The 15,913-nt window shown below is 40.5% G+C and overlaps 1 protein-coding gene across 2 annotated transcripts in view; it reads left to right on the forward strand.

Moving 5' to 3' along the window:
- pard3ba (par-3 family cell polarity regulator beta a) overlaps nt 1-15,913 on the forward strand; it is a 200,630-nt gene that overhangs the window by 10,366 nt on the left and 174,351 nt on the right. For both annotated transcript variants that reach the window (XM_088074335.1, XM_042513093.2), the window contains exon 2: nt 2,269-2,370. In XM_088074335.1, coding sequence (XP_087930461.1) covers nt 2,329-2,370 — 42 coding nt within the window. In that variant the 5' untranslated portion in view covers nt 2,269-2,328. The remainder of the gene's footprint in view (nt 1-2,268; nt 2,371-15,913) is intronic.

The following is a 15,913-nucleotide window of genomic DNA, read 5'->3' on the forward strand; positions in this document are numbered from 1 at the left end:
TTGTAGTTGCAGATTACTTGCTGCTCTGTCTCTCCCTGCTCTGGCGCTGGCATTATGGGCACTTCTGAAGAAAGGGAGGTTCTGGCTTTATTCCTGTGATTGAAATCCCAGGCTCTCCCAACCATTTGTTTTTAGAAGAATGGACTTGGCCCATTGTGACAAGCAGACACCCTCTTTTTTTGTGGCCCGTAATTCACATTCGGATGCAGCGGAGCAAGAAGGAGCCCATTCACAGCGGGTCTCAACGATACAGCAGAAGCCGCTCACTGGGTCTCAGCCAAACTCATTCCAGCCTCCGAGGCTTATAGCCTATAGCTGTTAATTTAGCTGGTGATGCAGTCTTGTGTTGCTGTGGACAGATTGCTTATTGGTATGGGCAGTTCCTAATGGGCCATTTTCAACTGCACACATTGTTAGAAGCGATAAGACTTGTCAAAGATTTCTTTTCTTAGACTAGAAATGACTTTTAATAGAAATTATGGGGATAAAAAAGCAAATATTTATTTAAACAGACTAAATTTGACCCATCCAGGAGGATGGAAATACATTCTGTTTCACTTTGTATTCATATTTTACACAATTTATCATCAGCGTCATCTTAAATTGTCCACAGATGCACTTTCTCTCAGAGATCTGCATAGTGTTGCGACAATAGACTTCGACACAAAAAGGGGAAGATGCTATTGTTCATGTACTTCTCTGTTGATTTTGCTAACAGCACACAGATTTCAGCTTGCAGCTTAGTCCAAAGTTCCCTTTGACAATGCATGGAGCACCAGGCACGGGGTATTTCCTGCTCTGTGGGGTGTGCTCACTTTGACCTCTGTCTTCATGGAGACAGTGAAACTGGCCTGGAATGTGCCCACCACCGCTCCCCACAGAGCAGCAAAACTGGAAATGTTCCTCGCTCTCACATTCTTCCGTACAAGCTGTGCTCTGTAGACCGAGTGTTTTGCATGTACAGTGGCATGTAGGTCATTTGTTGCTGCTGTATCTGCCAAACACGCAGGGAAACCTGTGAAATGTGTGATTAGTATGACTGACTATCAGTGTTGAGCCATATTTTGTGTCTGTAAACAAAGCATTCATAGTGAAATGAAATGGTTATTTTAAGTAGCCATGGGCGTTTCTGCCAGGGTATTTAGAAATCCCGACAGTGTAATTTTAAATACCATCAAAAATACAGAACCTCATCTTTCGATTAACTTTATACTGGAGAAGCTGTATTGAGGATCTTTTGCACACAGTGCGCATCACGTGCCCTTAAGTTTACGCCTGGGACACACTGCATGCTTGAGCAGTGTGTGTTCACATTGACAGCGTTTATTGGTGCAATGCTGTCCCAGAACTGCCTACTGTTATAACCACTGCATTTCCACAATTAAAAGTACATACCCGACTTATTTATGAAGCCGTGTGAGCTACTGACTGTTATCAACATGGTCCTTCACAGTAAAATGCCTTATGTCAACAACTGAAGGGATTCTGTCGACAGAAATGTTGTCAAGGGCTTTTATTTTAAAACAGAAAGAGGAATTATTAAGTAAAACATATACATTTGTATTTCCTGATGTCTGTGACAAATAGAGACATTGAAATTGTAGTAAAAGGTGGTATGGAATCAATATAATTATCAATTTTCACTATCTATTTGCTTAAAAAAACATGCATATCATGCAGAAAAAAAACAGCACGACTGCGTTTCTCTAGATACGCTGCACCTGAGCAGCGCTGCTCACACTGTCAGTGTGGCTGTTCTAACCTGGTAGCATGGGCTCTGAATTAAAAACACAACAGATTCTGCGACACAGAGGTCTTGGTAAAAGGGAATTAGAAACATGGGTCTTTAATTATTACCACTTGTTGGTATCACATGAGTGTATTGTGTATTCAGTAAACAGAAAATAGCAAGAAAACCTGCAGAACATAACAAATTTGCCAGTCGGTGTTTGGGGTTAGCGCCGCACACTGATACCATCATATACCGTATACCCTCGAGGAATTCCAGGAAATTATGATGGTATGAATAAACAGATTTTGGATTCTGGATTCTGGATATCTGAACTTGACTTGAACCTGATTGGTTGGTTAAAATCTTATTCACATGTTGCTGGTTGTTTCAGTCATTTTCAGTTTAATTGTACAGGATTTTAATAATTTATATAAACAAGGGATTATATGTTTTTAAGATCTATGATGTTTGCAGTTCTATCTGTTTATTGTCTTGCTTTAATGTGAATTTCTTATTTATGTTAACTTTGTGTTCAGCATGGGGACAGTGCAGTGAAGACCCACCACTTGGAGTACTTTGAAGGAGGGATCCTGGACATGGACGACCTGCTGAGTGATCTGGTGGAAGACAGAGACAAGGTGAAGATGAATCCATGGAGGGTGTACCATTTTACTTTGATTCAAACCACAGTGAAATTTTAGTATGTTGTATTTATGCATTTCTAGGCTCACACAGTTTTGTCTCATTCACTGTTCAACACAAAGACATGTTGACGTGTGATAGACAGCAGTTTCTCATGGTTGGACACCTTAGCACAACAACAGGAGCTGTGATGCAGACGGCAAGCTGTTTCTTGATTGTTCTTACCTGGTATGAGGCACAGCAAATTACAGGAGAGGATCCGTCATTCTTAGCAGGGCTTAGAGGCTGGTAGCGGATTTATTTTGACTCCTTTCGTAAAGTCTCCAGCCTGGCAGGATGACAGGATGTCCAATAAATATGGTGTTTGTAAATCCAAACCTTGGTTAGCTTGTCACTGGTTATTAGGAGACTAAACCAGCTAAATACCAAACGTGACAACATGAGTTTTGCTTTGCTGCAAAGAACTGATTGGGTTTGATTGCATGTTATTTTGCTCGGTACAAGCCTGGTGAGAAAATGAACTTATTTTCTCCTCTGGTTCTTCCGAAAGCAGGAGTAGGAGTGCTGTGTGATGTCGCTGTCATGTTCATTTTTAGCGAGACAGATGAAAAGACACCATTTCAGATTGAAAACAAATCAAGGGACAGGAAGTTCTCCGAAATGGCAGTGATGTAACTTCACAGAAAAGGGCTGGGAGTTGAAGTTCATTTCATACACACACATACACACAAAGACGGTGACCCAATTTCTGTAAAGAGCAAATTTCATTCCTCTTGCTAATTTCCCATAATGCATTCCTAAGATGTGCTAATAAACCTCCAAAAATCCATATTCATAAGCCCGGGGCCCAGACGAATGATGAATTATCAACACTTAGTCAGCAAGAAGGCCAAATGAAATGGAAATGGAATATTCAGCCGACCCTGTACCACGCAATAACAATTGGTGTTTTAAGCTGCATGAACAATAGAGTGTGTGTGTGTGTCTGTGCGTGTAAGCTGTCATGTGCATGTAGGACTGCAAGTTTGGCAAAATACTCTTTGTGAAAAAAGGGGACACGACTAAATAATAGATGTGTAAACTCAGTGGGAATCTTCAGCTGCGGAAAAAATTTTGTTTTTGCAATCACAGAGAACAGAAGCTTCATTTTCCGGGATGATGGAATTATAATCATAAGATCTGCGTCTTATTTGTGCATAAGAGGGTGAGTCCTAGATTTTAATGAGTCATTTTCTCCCTACCTAAACCCGCTTCCTCGCCGCATCCTCAGAGCAATGATGAAGTGTCACAGATCAAATCCCCGCTCTGGCATTTGATCAAATTCCCCCGCTAACAAGTCACCCTGACGTCGGCTCTCTTTGTGGTGCTTTTTGTGATTATGGGTTCTGCTGAGCAAACGCTTCACTCGAACCTGCACCGCGCAGGAAGTGTCTAATTTACCTTTTGTTTCTTTACTCTCTCCACTTTCACCCAATTCTCCAAACGCCCTCCCTGCTTTCATCTCACTTCTCATTTTATCCTTTTGTTTTTCGCTGCTGATGAAAAGATAGCGGGCGGAATAGGACGAGCGCACGTGATCTCCCTAACGTGCCAGTCATCCCACTTATCTGCGGGCTTCCAAACACTGTCGGCTCTCATAGATTAATGAGCTGTGCCTGGCATTCTTGATTAGTCTGAGTTCCTTTTGTTTGTCTACGTTTTTATTACCTCTCCACAGCCGACAGATTCTATCTTCAGTGCTTTTCTCTTTTTTGTTCTGTTATTGTGGCCGATGCTGTTTCACCATCAATCATACAGGAGTGGCCCCATTGTGGGGGCTCTCCACCGCACAGCATGGGCTCTGTGTTAGCCGCGGATGCTAATGAGAGATAATGGTAAGCTATTTGTACGCCTAGTGGTTAGCTTAGCCACGAGTCCAGACCTCTTTATCTGGGCCAGCCCCCGACCATTATTCAACACTCACACACACGTCTGTTGTCGCCGCCGCCTGCTCCGAACCCCAGGCAGGCAAGTAGCGTAGCATGTTAGCATTACGGAAGGAGCGCCACTGGTGGTTGATGAGGGCGGAGATGAGGGGGCGGCTGTGATTTGATTACAGTTCTGCCCCCTGCATCTGCAACACGCGCACACACACATGCAAACACGCTCAGTTCATTAGCACCCCATTTCAAGATACCGGCCACCAGCCTCCTCATGAATATTAATAACAATCTGATGAATGTGAGGAAGGCCATGGGGTGTGGGCTTAGGTGTGACCACAGATACACAGCACACACACTCACACACACAAAGGAGCAGAGTATAAAAAGAGCAGGTCACGGTTCAGTCTATTATACTCTATAAAACTCTCCTCTACTTTGACCCTCTCCTGTGGGTGTGTCATGTGTGTATGTGTGTGCCCTGCAGATCTCTGTTGACAGTTGGAGGTAGGGGCGGTCAGAGTCATTGACCTGTCAGATAGCCCACTACTTTGTTAATGGTGAGAAGTGGGCAGACAGAGCGGCTTTTGGATCTATTTCTCTTTTGTCACGCTGTTTAGGTCAAATCACTGCAGTTTAGAGACGAGTTAACCTGCTCTATCCTCCATCAGTTTGCCTCTATGTGGGTTTTTTTCAGTCGCTTATTCACTTACTCACATGTCATTGACTTGTATGTGGTTGTTGGGTCGGTCGACATGATGATGTACTGCATCGTTAACTCTTATGGCTACCAGTTGAGAAAAGGCTTGCCCAGAGCACAGCCACATTCTTCAGTAATAGCATTTATGTTTTACACAGTCAAATTACCAAACTTAGCAAGTCATTTCACCAGAACTGCAAGTGATGGCCAAATCATGTTTCCTTGCCGAAGATCTAATGCTTTGTAAAGGTCACTTATTGTGCCATCAAGTACTGGAATAGCTGCCCCCTGTACATACGCCAATCCAATAGTAAATCCTATTTTAGACGTCATTTCCTGAAGCAGCTGATCAGTGGTCCAGCACTGGTCACAGCTTGTTCTCTGGTGATAGCCTTTGGGGCTAATTAATGGACTGATCACAAGACTAATTATGTAAATGTTATTGAATGTGTATCCCTATTGATGCTTCAGTGAATTTCTGTGACCACTTACTGTAACATAAACTGAGGAGCAGTTGTGATGCTGTATAGAGCATCTTTTGTGGTTAATCTAATGTACATCACACACACACTTGTGTACATGATATGAATATGATCTTCTGGATTTTGGAACCCTCTGCGGGATACCAAACTCTGTCGGCTCTAATAGATTAATGAGCTGTGCCTGTTCCTTTTGTTCCTTTTGTTTGTCTACGTTATTATTACCTCTCCGCAGCCGACAGATTCTATCCTCAGTGCTTTTCCCTTTTTTGTTCTGCTATTGTGGAAGAGGAAGATTAGTTGGTGTCATTGGCATCAGTTAACGGGGATCTTTTTAAATAAATAAAAAACATAAGCTCTCATAAGTTTTCAACCCTCACTGGGATACTGGAGGATCTATCTGATGAAGGTGCTTGATTTGTGAGGATATAAATTCTGCCCAAAAGTGACATTTCCATATGTTGTTCTACCTTTACATTCCTTTTTATTTTGCCATCTCTAGATCTGTCATGATATTTATGTTACTGACTTATCACACAGGTTTTGGATGTGGCCTTGATCATTTTGCTGACCTCAGTGTAGCTGTTTTTTGTTTTTTTGAGGCTTCATGCATGTGATGAAGTGGCTTGATATGTCAGGTATTAATTCTGCAAAAAACACATATTTCCACCTGTTGTTCTGTAGTCTTTCCTTTTTTCCCCCCTTTTGCCCTTGCTCCTCCATGTCTTCGCTTTCCCTCTTTTCAATAGCAGTTATTAACAGATGTGGTGCTTTACCTCGGCACATTCGCCCATTTACCGCAACCAGAGCTGTCATTCTCTCCTATTCACAGTCCTTTGGGATCTTGCATTAGCCGCGGCCATTACTCCCGTATGTCTCCACGGTACACAGGAGCTGTCAGCCGGGCTGTCCAATGCCAGCATGCCATTAACATACAAGCTATACACCGGGTTTTAACTGAGCCCTCCCATATATACACTGTATATAGCATATACATGACTGCAGTTTTCTGTGCTCAGTGGAAAGATGTTGTCTGGTACACAGAGCGACTGCTGGGTACAACTCAAATAAAACTCCATATAAATGCTGCTTGATTAGAAGGCCATCTCCCATTATTTGTCTCGTGATTGCAGCTGAAATTTGAATGTTCAACATGTGCAAGTGTCCTTTCTTGTCACGCCGATCTCCTCCAGAATGGGAATTAAACTCAGGGAGCATGACGTCTCCTCATAAGTGGACTGTCACTCCTCATTCCATGTGCACATTGCTCCACACGGACCTTGTTTTCGAGGGCGAAAAAAATAACGTAAAAAAGTCAACCTTCCATTTCATGCAGCCAAACGAGAAATCTAATTTCATGGGAAATTTAATAGAAAAAAAACTGGAATGATTTCCTCCATCACTCTTTAATTAGCCCTGTTTAATCACTGTGCCCCAAAAGGCGTCCATGAACCTCCTGTGCAGTCTCTGGATGCGGGAATGTAAATGGTGAGGCTGCATATCCCTGCTGATCTCCCTCTGAAATGTCAACTGCTTGATTACAGGACCATTTCCCATCATCCATCTCTTCTGCTTGCATGTCACAGTGGAGGATGCAATACTATAAAAATGAATCAGTGACATGGAAATATGTTATGATATTCATAGCAGGTCTGTGGTCGTGAGCATCTCAAATTGCTTTGAAAGAGGAAATGACAGCTCTTTGAATAATGACTTTATTTCAGCTTGTTTCTACCTTAATTTCTGCAGTTACAGTTTCTCAAGCTGAAGTACCAAAAGTGAAATTGAGGCAAGTTCTGAAGGATTTTAAACTTTTCCACCACTACTGGCTGATGCAAACAAATGTCTTAATACCATTGTGGGACTTTGACAAAATGTATCACAATATTACATCAGGGTTCCCGCGGATCCTTAAAAAGGTATTGAACTAATTAATCTAAAAATAAGACCTTCATTGGTATTCAAATGTCTTAAATAAATCTTTCAAAAGTCTTAAAAATGTTCATTATTATTATTACAAATATATATCTGTCAAATTCCCCTCGCATTATGTCACCACTTTTGGTTGTTGGTCTGAAATTTAATTTCAAGTAGCATTAAAAAAGTCTTTAAAAGACTATTATCTAACGTGCCATAAGCTGTAGGGACCCTGTTACATAATTGTAACCCTGTTGCATAGTTGTAGCTGTTATCTACTATCTTGCTTTGTCAAAAAATTTCAACTTTACATGAACGCTTTTCCCGGGCAAGTTAGCTCTGTTTTTGGGCAAGTGGAATGCAAGTGAAAAAATATGCTATGTCTAACGTAACTTACCTGAAAATGAACTGCGTACTTCTTTCCCCAGCTGCACTGCATGCACAAGTCTAGGCTACAAGCATTCAACAGGACTGATGAGAAAAATCTGACATGGTGGATTAGTATTTGTGTTCAAGAACTTTAAATAACAGACAAGCAAATACTTAAGAGTACACATCAGCTCCTGACAGCTGTTTACAGTGCGAGTTTGGACATACTGCCCTGAGAAGTTCAACTTCAATCTCAAAACTCCCAGTGAAATAATATAATACTGCAGTGGATTTTATTTCCAGCAGTTCCAGGAGAACTCTCTTCTAAGTACTACTGGGTGATTTGCCTGAAGTCATTTATTACATGTCAGATGTCAGCCCCTCTGACAGGCGACAATAAGGCATTACTTAAAACGTGCTAACCTGCTGGAGAAAAAGTTTAGTGAATGGGACGTGATTGCGAGGCGCAGACGTGCTGATTAGCCTTTGACGCTTCGTGACATCTCGCTCCCTCACCTCTATTTCCCTCATTCACCGCTGCGGTGAGCCGCACTTGATTGGCATCTGAATAGTCATATAACTCTGCACACTGTCTGAATGGCCAGTGATGAGCGGGAGCATGAGGTTCAAGTGCGCTGATTAGAAAATGTCAAGGCAAGGCAAGTTTATGTCTGTAGCACATTTTATACACAATGGCAATTCTAAGTGCTTTATGCAATGTGTTAAAATGTAAGAAGAAAGAAAAACAGCATAAAAACTGAACTTAAGAACAGAGACATAAGATGGTAGAAGAAGAACAAGTTTTTAGCCTGGCTTTATATCTGGTCAAAGTTGGTGCAAGTCGAATATCCTTTGAAAGTTTGCTCCATCTGTGTGGGTCCCAGTAATGACTTTAAATGCTGCTTCTCGATGTTAAGTTTGCACTCTGGAAGCAGTTTACAGCCCGATGACCTCAGAGGCTGGGAGGGTTCATGTAGTAAAAGAAAGCCAAATGTATTTTGCTCCTGAGCGATTTTTAAATATCTCTCAAAAATCACTCACATCCCTTATAATCTCTACCCTCTTCAAATTCAAAACATATTCCATATGACCTCACCTGTGTCTGTCCCACACATCTGAATATTCATTAGAAATCTCGCGGGGATTCAGATCATGCCCGGTGTATAAAATGAATCATCTGTAGTTCACCTGTAGCCAGTCATTATGTTCCCTCTGTTGTCTGCTTAATTGATTTTATTCTTGCAAAAAGAACATTTCTTTCTTAAGCTCGCCATCACGGCTGAAGCCCGGAGGCTCCAGACATGTCAGAGCATTCTAGATTTGATTGTCTGAAACTAAAGTGCATAATGGAAAGTGGGTATTTTTAAGTGTTTTTCAGTCTCGGCTCTGGTATTCTCATTACGTGACATCATATTTCTAGGTATTGTTTGTCCATTTTGCAGTGCTGCTGCCTGATATTGGCCTTTCATTATTTCAAAATTACAAAGCAAACTGTAGGTGTAATTTAGAGCTTTGCCAGGGCCCCAAAACATCAGGTGCGACCCGGCATGAACCTGCATGGCCTCTGTCTAAGCCCAACCTGAGCCTGAACCACAGCAGCAGTTTTGGATTTGAGCTTGATTTTAAAATCAAATTTCTACTGTAAATTTATCTTAAGTGTTCAGCTGGAAATGCCGTCCTGGTGACATAACACGTTGCTGTAGGAACATAGAGCCAACCCTCAGATTAAATTGGGCTTGGCCAGAGAATCAAAGTTGTAGTGTATTTGATTCTTGAATCTTTCGTGCACCTGCTGAGGGTTGAGGGAGAGAGAAATCGCCTAATAGTAAAAATGACAATGAATGGTCTTAATAGACATATTTTCAACAAAAAATCTAAAATAATGGATTTTTCAGGAATGATTAACTCATATCAATGAATCAAGTGATGCTTTAAAACAAGTTACATAAATATATATTTTTTTATTTTTTTCTGTCATTGAGACTTAAAATATCCTTAAATTCTGAAGTATTTACAGAAAACCCTCCAGAGATTTATATTCTGTGAACAGAATATAAATAATTAATAAGATGCATTAAAAGCTGATTGTATCATGGGAAAATCAAATCAGAACAGCATTTTCCCTTTAAAACTTTTTATCCCTGATTTATTTTCCAGTGACACTCGGGTCCACTCGGATATTTTTTAAATATCCTGAGTAAAAACTGTAAATCTTTTATAGGATTTTGACATATGTAAGTGTTAAAACATCTCATGTTTACTTTAAAAGCTGTTTAAACACAAATTATGTGTTTTAACTCCATGACAAATAGACTGAAATGTGCCTCGCTCTTCCTCTCATGGCTTTACTGCAGTCCACTTTCCATGATAAAGAACACTTTGTTTTAGACATCTCAACAAATACGTTTGCTCATGCAGTTAGATGTCAGCAATCACATAAAGACATTCTAGAAAAGTAATATAATCTAGCATAATGACTTGTTAACGACTTGACACATGATGTTTATTTTGTCTGTATTGTCTAAAAGTATTATAACCTTCATAAAGACAGGATTTGTTCCAGAGCTATTGAATTAGATGGTAGGAAGCGGTGTTCCTGTTGCTCTGTCCTCACCTTGTATTCATTATGCATTCTCTCGAACATCACTGATACATTAATATATTCAAATCTCCAGTAAACATACAGTATATTGAATAAAGTGAGATTATCTCCGTTGCCTGCAGATCAGATCAGATCAGACCGGGGCGGCTGAATGTTTTTGCCCGGCGGGATTGGGTCACTTGAGCTGATTTCATCATATCTCATCAGCCTCGACCTTGATTCAACCCCCCCCTCATGTGAGCACCACAACGGCTCTTCATCTGATTATATTCAATTAACAGTACCCCCCCTACACACACACACACACACACACAAACACACACACACAAAAAACCCAGTTTGATTGCGATTATGATGCGAGAACTCAAGGAAGGCTTAAGGAGAAAGAATATTCACCGTCTGCTTTCCATTTAACTGCAGTTTTCTCATAAAGGTGCACTTTGGAATTTTAATTCCTTTAAATGATCCATTGCTCTACCTTTTGACTTTGAATGATGGCACCTCTCCAAAGTCATTTGTCAGTTCAGTGAAGCAAAAGGCCAGGATTCAGTTTGGATAAGGCCCCGTTTCTGTTTTCTTTGTGTAGGTGTGTGACTTACAGAGGCTACACTAGGTCATCACAGCCTCAGATCTTGTCCTTTGGTGTTTCTCCTCCTGTTAATCACACAGACTCTATGTTGCCCTCCGTGTCACCATCACACCACCCATTAGCTCCTAATGGAGTGAGACGGTCAGGCTGTAACCTGACCTGCCTGCGCCTGCTGTGGTGTGGCAGGAGGCACCTTTGGGGGGAGGCCAGAGGTGCACTGCGCTCGGTGGACTCACTTTTTTCATGACACGTGCACATAATCAGGAGAAGATGAAGCATGAGGATGTGGGAGAGGCCGCTTGTGTCATGGTCTGTGTTTCAAATTATGTGTGTCATCCAGCGCTACAGATCTGACGTGAAATATGAGTTTTAGTCAGGAAAAACAGTCACTGATATTTAGGGCTTCCCCTTTAAAGTCAGAGATTTGAATCATCAGTTGACTGAGATAACTTCAAGTGAAGCAGTAGTTTTGTTTTGATTTTTGCCAGTCAGTGTGCTGTGCAGTGTACTTCTGTGCATGTTTTGGTCCCCAGGTTTTTCCGCAGAGTGAACGCTCTTTACTTGACTGACACACTTTGATACACAGAGCTGCATACACGCTGCAAAGAGTGAGAGTGACTCTGCACTGTAAGACTCTTTGATAGTATTATATTCTTCTCTTAAAAGTAAAGTTGGTCACAACAGCTTAAAACAACACAGTCTTTGCCTTTTGTTTGATATCTAGTGTCAGCGAAAAAATGATGCGCATTTGCGAGTCCTTGAGTATTCGTATTGAACAGCCGAATCTGAATTGACTGGCATAATTCTGAGTTGGTTACAGCACTGATATTTTCTGTTGCAGCTTGTGTTTGTTGTCAGTATTATCAGTCAGCAGTGATTTTGGCACAGCAGCCTGCAGAGGAGCTAATCACATCCAGCTAATGGTCTATTATAGATCAACTTGTTTACAGCAAATCTACTCTCTGACCTAACCAGCCTCACACCATCTGTTTTCCTCCATGACATTGCCCCAGACTAGTGTATAGTGTTGTGTGCGAAAGCGCGGTGTGTTTTCCCTCCGCTCACTCCAACTGCTAATAACTCAAATCAGTAGAAAGTCACACTCCTGGACGTGTGTGTGTGTATGAGTGTGTGTGTGTGTGTGTTCACTGCAACTGGAGGATAAATGCTTTTGATAGTGAATCCAACTCATTTAGGTTAAGTATTTAATGATTTCTGGTGCAATTACACAGCTGAAACCGCATCTGGGTCCATTGTGTTGCACACATGCAAACACACTTTGATGCACACACACACTATTGTTATTATTCATTTTTCCTGCCTCTCATCTTTATCACCAAACTGATTGTGCTAATGAATGGAGCCCTGTGGACGGTAATGTGTCTGAATAGGCCACTTGAATTATTAGCCAGCTGACATCTGACATGGGAGGGACATATGGAGAGGAGGAGCGGTTGCTTTACTAGTTTTCATATTATAGTTTTAATGATGAAATAACTGATAAATCAGAATTTGATCAGGCAGTTCTGATTCAGATACAGCCCTTAAGTATTGTGAAAATGTCCATCACATGTTTCAAATTGTTTGTTATGTCCACACCAGACCCCCAAATATTCCCTTTACAATATCAGAAAAAAGATGAGCAGCAAAACAGTTAACTTGGACAAACAACAATATTTAATATCTGGATGGATGAATATGGGATATAGTTAAAAATGTTATCCGAATAAAAATATACATTTCACTCAATATTGATCATTATTGTGCTAAAAACATTTTGTGTTATGTTGACATAATATTGTTTTACACCAAAAGTGTTCATTTATGCCATTTCTCGATCAAAACAAAAACAAAAGACGGACGATGATGATGTGAAGTAGCGTGGGGTCATTTTAGGTCTAGGGGATGTGGATTACATCAAGTATCATAATATTTTTTACCAAATATCTCAATATTGATATTGTGACAATATAGGGTCATGCTATTGGTGCTTTCATATAATATTTACACGGTGAGATTTTCAATGAATAATCATCAGTAATTTGGATAAAATGACTAAGTGGGTGACAATTATTACGATATCTGAAATCTAAAAAGATATCAAAATTCACATCATGATACTAATATGATATCAACTTATTGCCAAGCCCTAATATACACGTTATCTTGTATATTTTAATGTTATTTTAAAGTTGAGATTTGTATCTGCGCGATGATAGGGGTGAAAAAAAGGAAGGAAAATTGCTGATGATAAATTTTCTAATGAATTAATCAACTAATTGATTCAGCAGTATGTGTCTGCTGCATTGATTGTTAATTAGAAGCTATTATACACTGAGTTAATGAGCTCATTAAGTTGCTCTATAAGATTATCCTGGCAGAGAAGTTCCACTGTACTTAAATTATATACTTTTCCAGTTTAATGTTAGTAAAAAGGTAACAATGCCATTGGAGCTGCAGCCCCCTCACCTTCATATAGTCTGATGGATGGTGCTGTCAGCTGGCGTTTTGTACTTGTGAGGCTCGCAGACATGTAACGCAGCACAGATCCTACTTTTCCACTTCGGGCTTTCATGTCGAGTCAATAACTATCTAATACGTGTTGGAAAGAACACACATGTATGTTGATGGGTGTAGGAAAAATCTGCAGGTGGTGCTTTTGTTTTTTTTCTCTCACATACACCTTCAGGCTGTGAGGGATGTTGGCTCTCCATGGCAACGGCAGGTGCTGAATGTCAGTAATGTGTAGTTGATATATATATCAGCAACTGTGGAGGAGAGCAGAGTGTTTACCCCTAAAGAAGTAATCTGAGCTGAAAAATACCATAAAGAAACACACTTTTAGGTCATGCAGGCACTCTGACCCAGGAATGGAAACCAGAGGAGAGAATTTACATCATGGCCAAAGTCATGGAAATTCACCATCTCAATTTCCAGGCCTTGCATACGTAAAAAATCATTGAACATTTTGGAAAAATCATGGAATTTTGTGTGTAATAAATTTAATTGCTTCCGTAATCTTACGGATATAACTTCCCACAAAAGATAATATAACATAACAGCAAATTTATTTTTCTTTAAATTTATTTTCTTTAAGTTAGCTGTTGACATATTTGTGTTTATTGTTTGTTTTTTCTTTCTTTCTTTCTTTTTTTGTGAAATTGTTTTTTTCTTAGCTCTTTGCTGCTGTACATGGAGGCTGATGTTAAGACAGAGGAAAAATGTAAGGAATTATGAAATAGCAGGCAGATATTTAGATATGAAATGGGAGTGCATATATTTTTCTACAATTTCAAAATTTCAAAATACTGTAACTACTGTCATTTCTATCTTTATTTTTCATTATTATTTGTTATTGTGATGTACCACTGGGTGACACTGATTCCTATAATTTTTCATTGAAAAAGGAAATGTCATCATTACAATGTAATGAGTGAGATGCATGAAATGACATGATGACAATTAAAAAAGTAAAATATTTAATAGCTCGAATATGCATTGACTTTGAGCTACATGATATATTGTTTCATCAAAAGATGTGCAATGTCAAAAGGCAAATTAACTCAAAAAACCTATTTGCTGCTTGTCACAAATCAAGCAAGCATATTGTCTTTATATCTTTCAAAAATGTGGAAAGAAGGCAATCAGCAACTATGTGTGCATTTTGTAATATTCTTTGTTTTTTTGCACTCAAATCACTTTTTTGCATTTTCATCTGTTTTTAACTTTTGAGCTTGCTGTAACTTAACTGATTAAGTCTTATCTTCATCTTTATCTTGCAGGACATATCTTACCAAGTTGCTCATTGCCTTTTTTCCCATGTTTTTTTAGAGAAATCAAACCAATGTGCTCAGATGTCAAAAGTTTAAAAACTTGTGAAAGGCATATGGGTGCAGCATAAAAAAAGTTTCAAAAGGTTAAGACTTGTTTGGTGTATATGTGACATAGTGCGGTGGCATTTGTTATGGGCAGCAGAATCCTCTGCGTGTGTGGAAAGGACTGTAAATGGGCCTGGAAGTGTTGAAGAAACGTTCAAGCGCTTACTTTTCCAACATGGTAATTTTGTTATGGGTCCTAAAAAGTAATGAATAAGTTTTGAATTTTTTCCATAAACATGTGTGGGAACCCTGTTATTAATAATTGAATGAATAATAATGAAATGTACAGATTTCTCTTTAAACATCCTTAATTGTCACTTCAGAGCTTTGCTAGTGCAAAAAGAGAAGGCAGAAAGAAAGAGGTGACGTGTAGTATGAAGTGTCAGGGGAGGGCAGATGGAGAGAGGAGGAGGAGGAGGAGGAGGAGGAGGAGGGAGGGAGCAGAGAGCCACAGGTGAGAGGGCACAAGCCTCGCAGCTCTGAGTTAATCACTCCTTCTATTTCTCTGTCAGATCCCGGGAGGAAGAAGGGAGGGAGGATGGAGGAGGTTGGAGGGAGCAGCTGGCCCTGCGACGGCCACAGGGAAAAGAAAGCTGATTATTAGGCTCTGGCTCTGACTTTTGGGGAAGAGAGCTGTGTGATTTCACTCCGTGTTTGTGTGTATATGAGAATGTTTATGAGAAGGAGGTTTCTGCGCGCCGAGGGAGCTCAAGCTCCATGTGTCAATGTGTCACAGATGCGGAACAGGACCAGTGTAACCACCGCTGATGTGTTTGCACGGTGGGAATGACGAACGAGCCGGTTTGATATTTGTGTTGCCGGCCTGAGAAATACGAGGCCTGGAGCTCCCCTGTCACCCACATCCCTCACTCCTTCGCCCCCGTCTCTCCCCCCTCATCTCCCCTCCTCCTCACCCCTCCTCTCTCTCGGCCTCTCGGGCATGTGTGATTTATGAAGAGTTTACCCTCTCCCTTTATGAGTGTGCATAAATAATAATGTGGCCTTTCACAGTGCATAGCGGGCACTGCAGTACCTCAGCTGGTGGCTCGCGTTCTGTGTGTGTTTATGTGTTTGTGAACTCTGAGT

This window comes from Plectropomus leopardus, chromosome 24, assembly GCF_026936395.1.
Source record: "Plectropomus leopardus strain MGB_pleo_1.0 chromosome 24, ASM2693639v1, whole genome shotgun sequence".
Lineage (NCBI taxonomy): Eukaryota > Metazoa > Chordata > Actinopteri > Perciformes > Serranidae > Plectropomus > Plectropomus leopardus.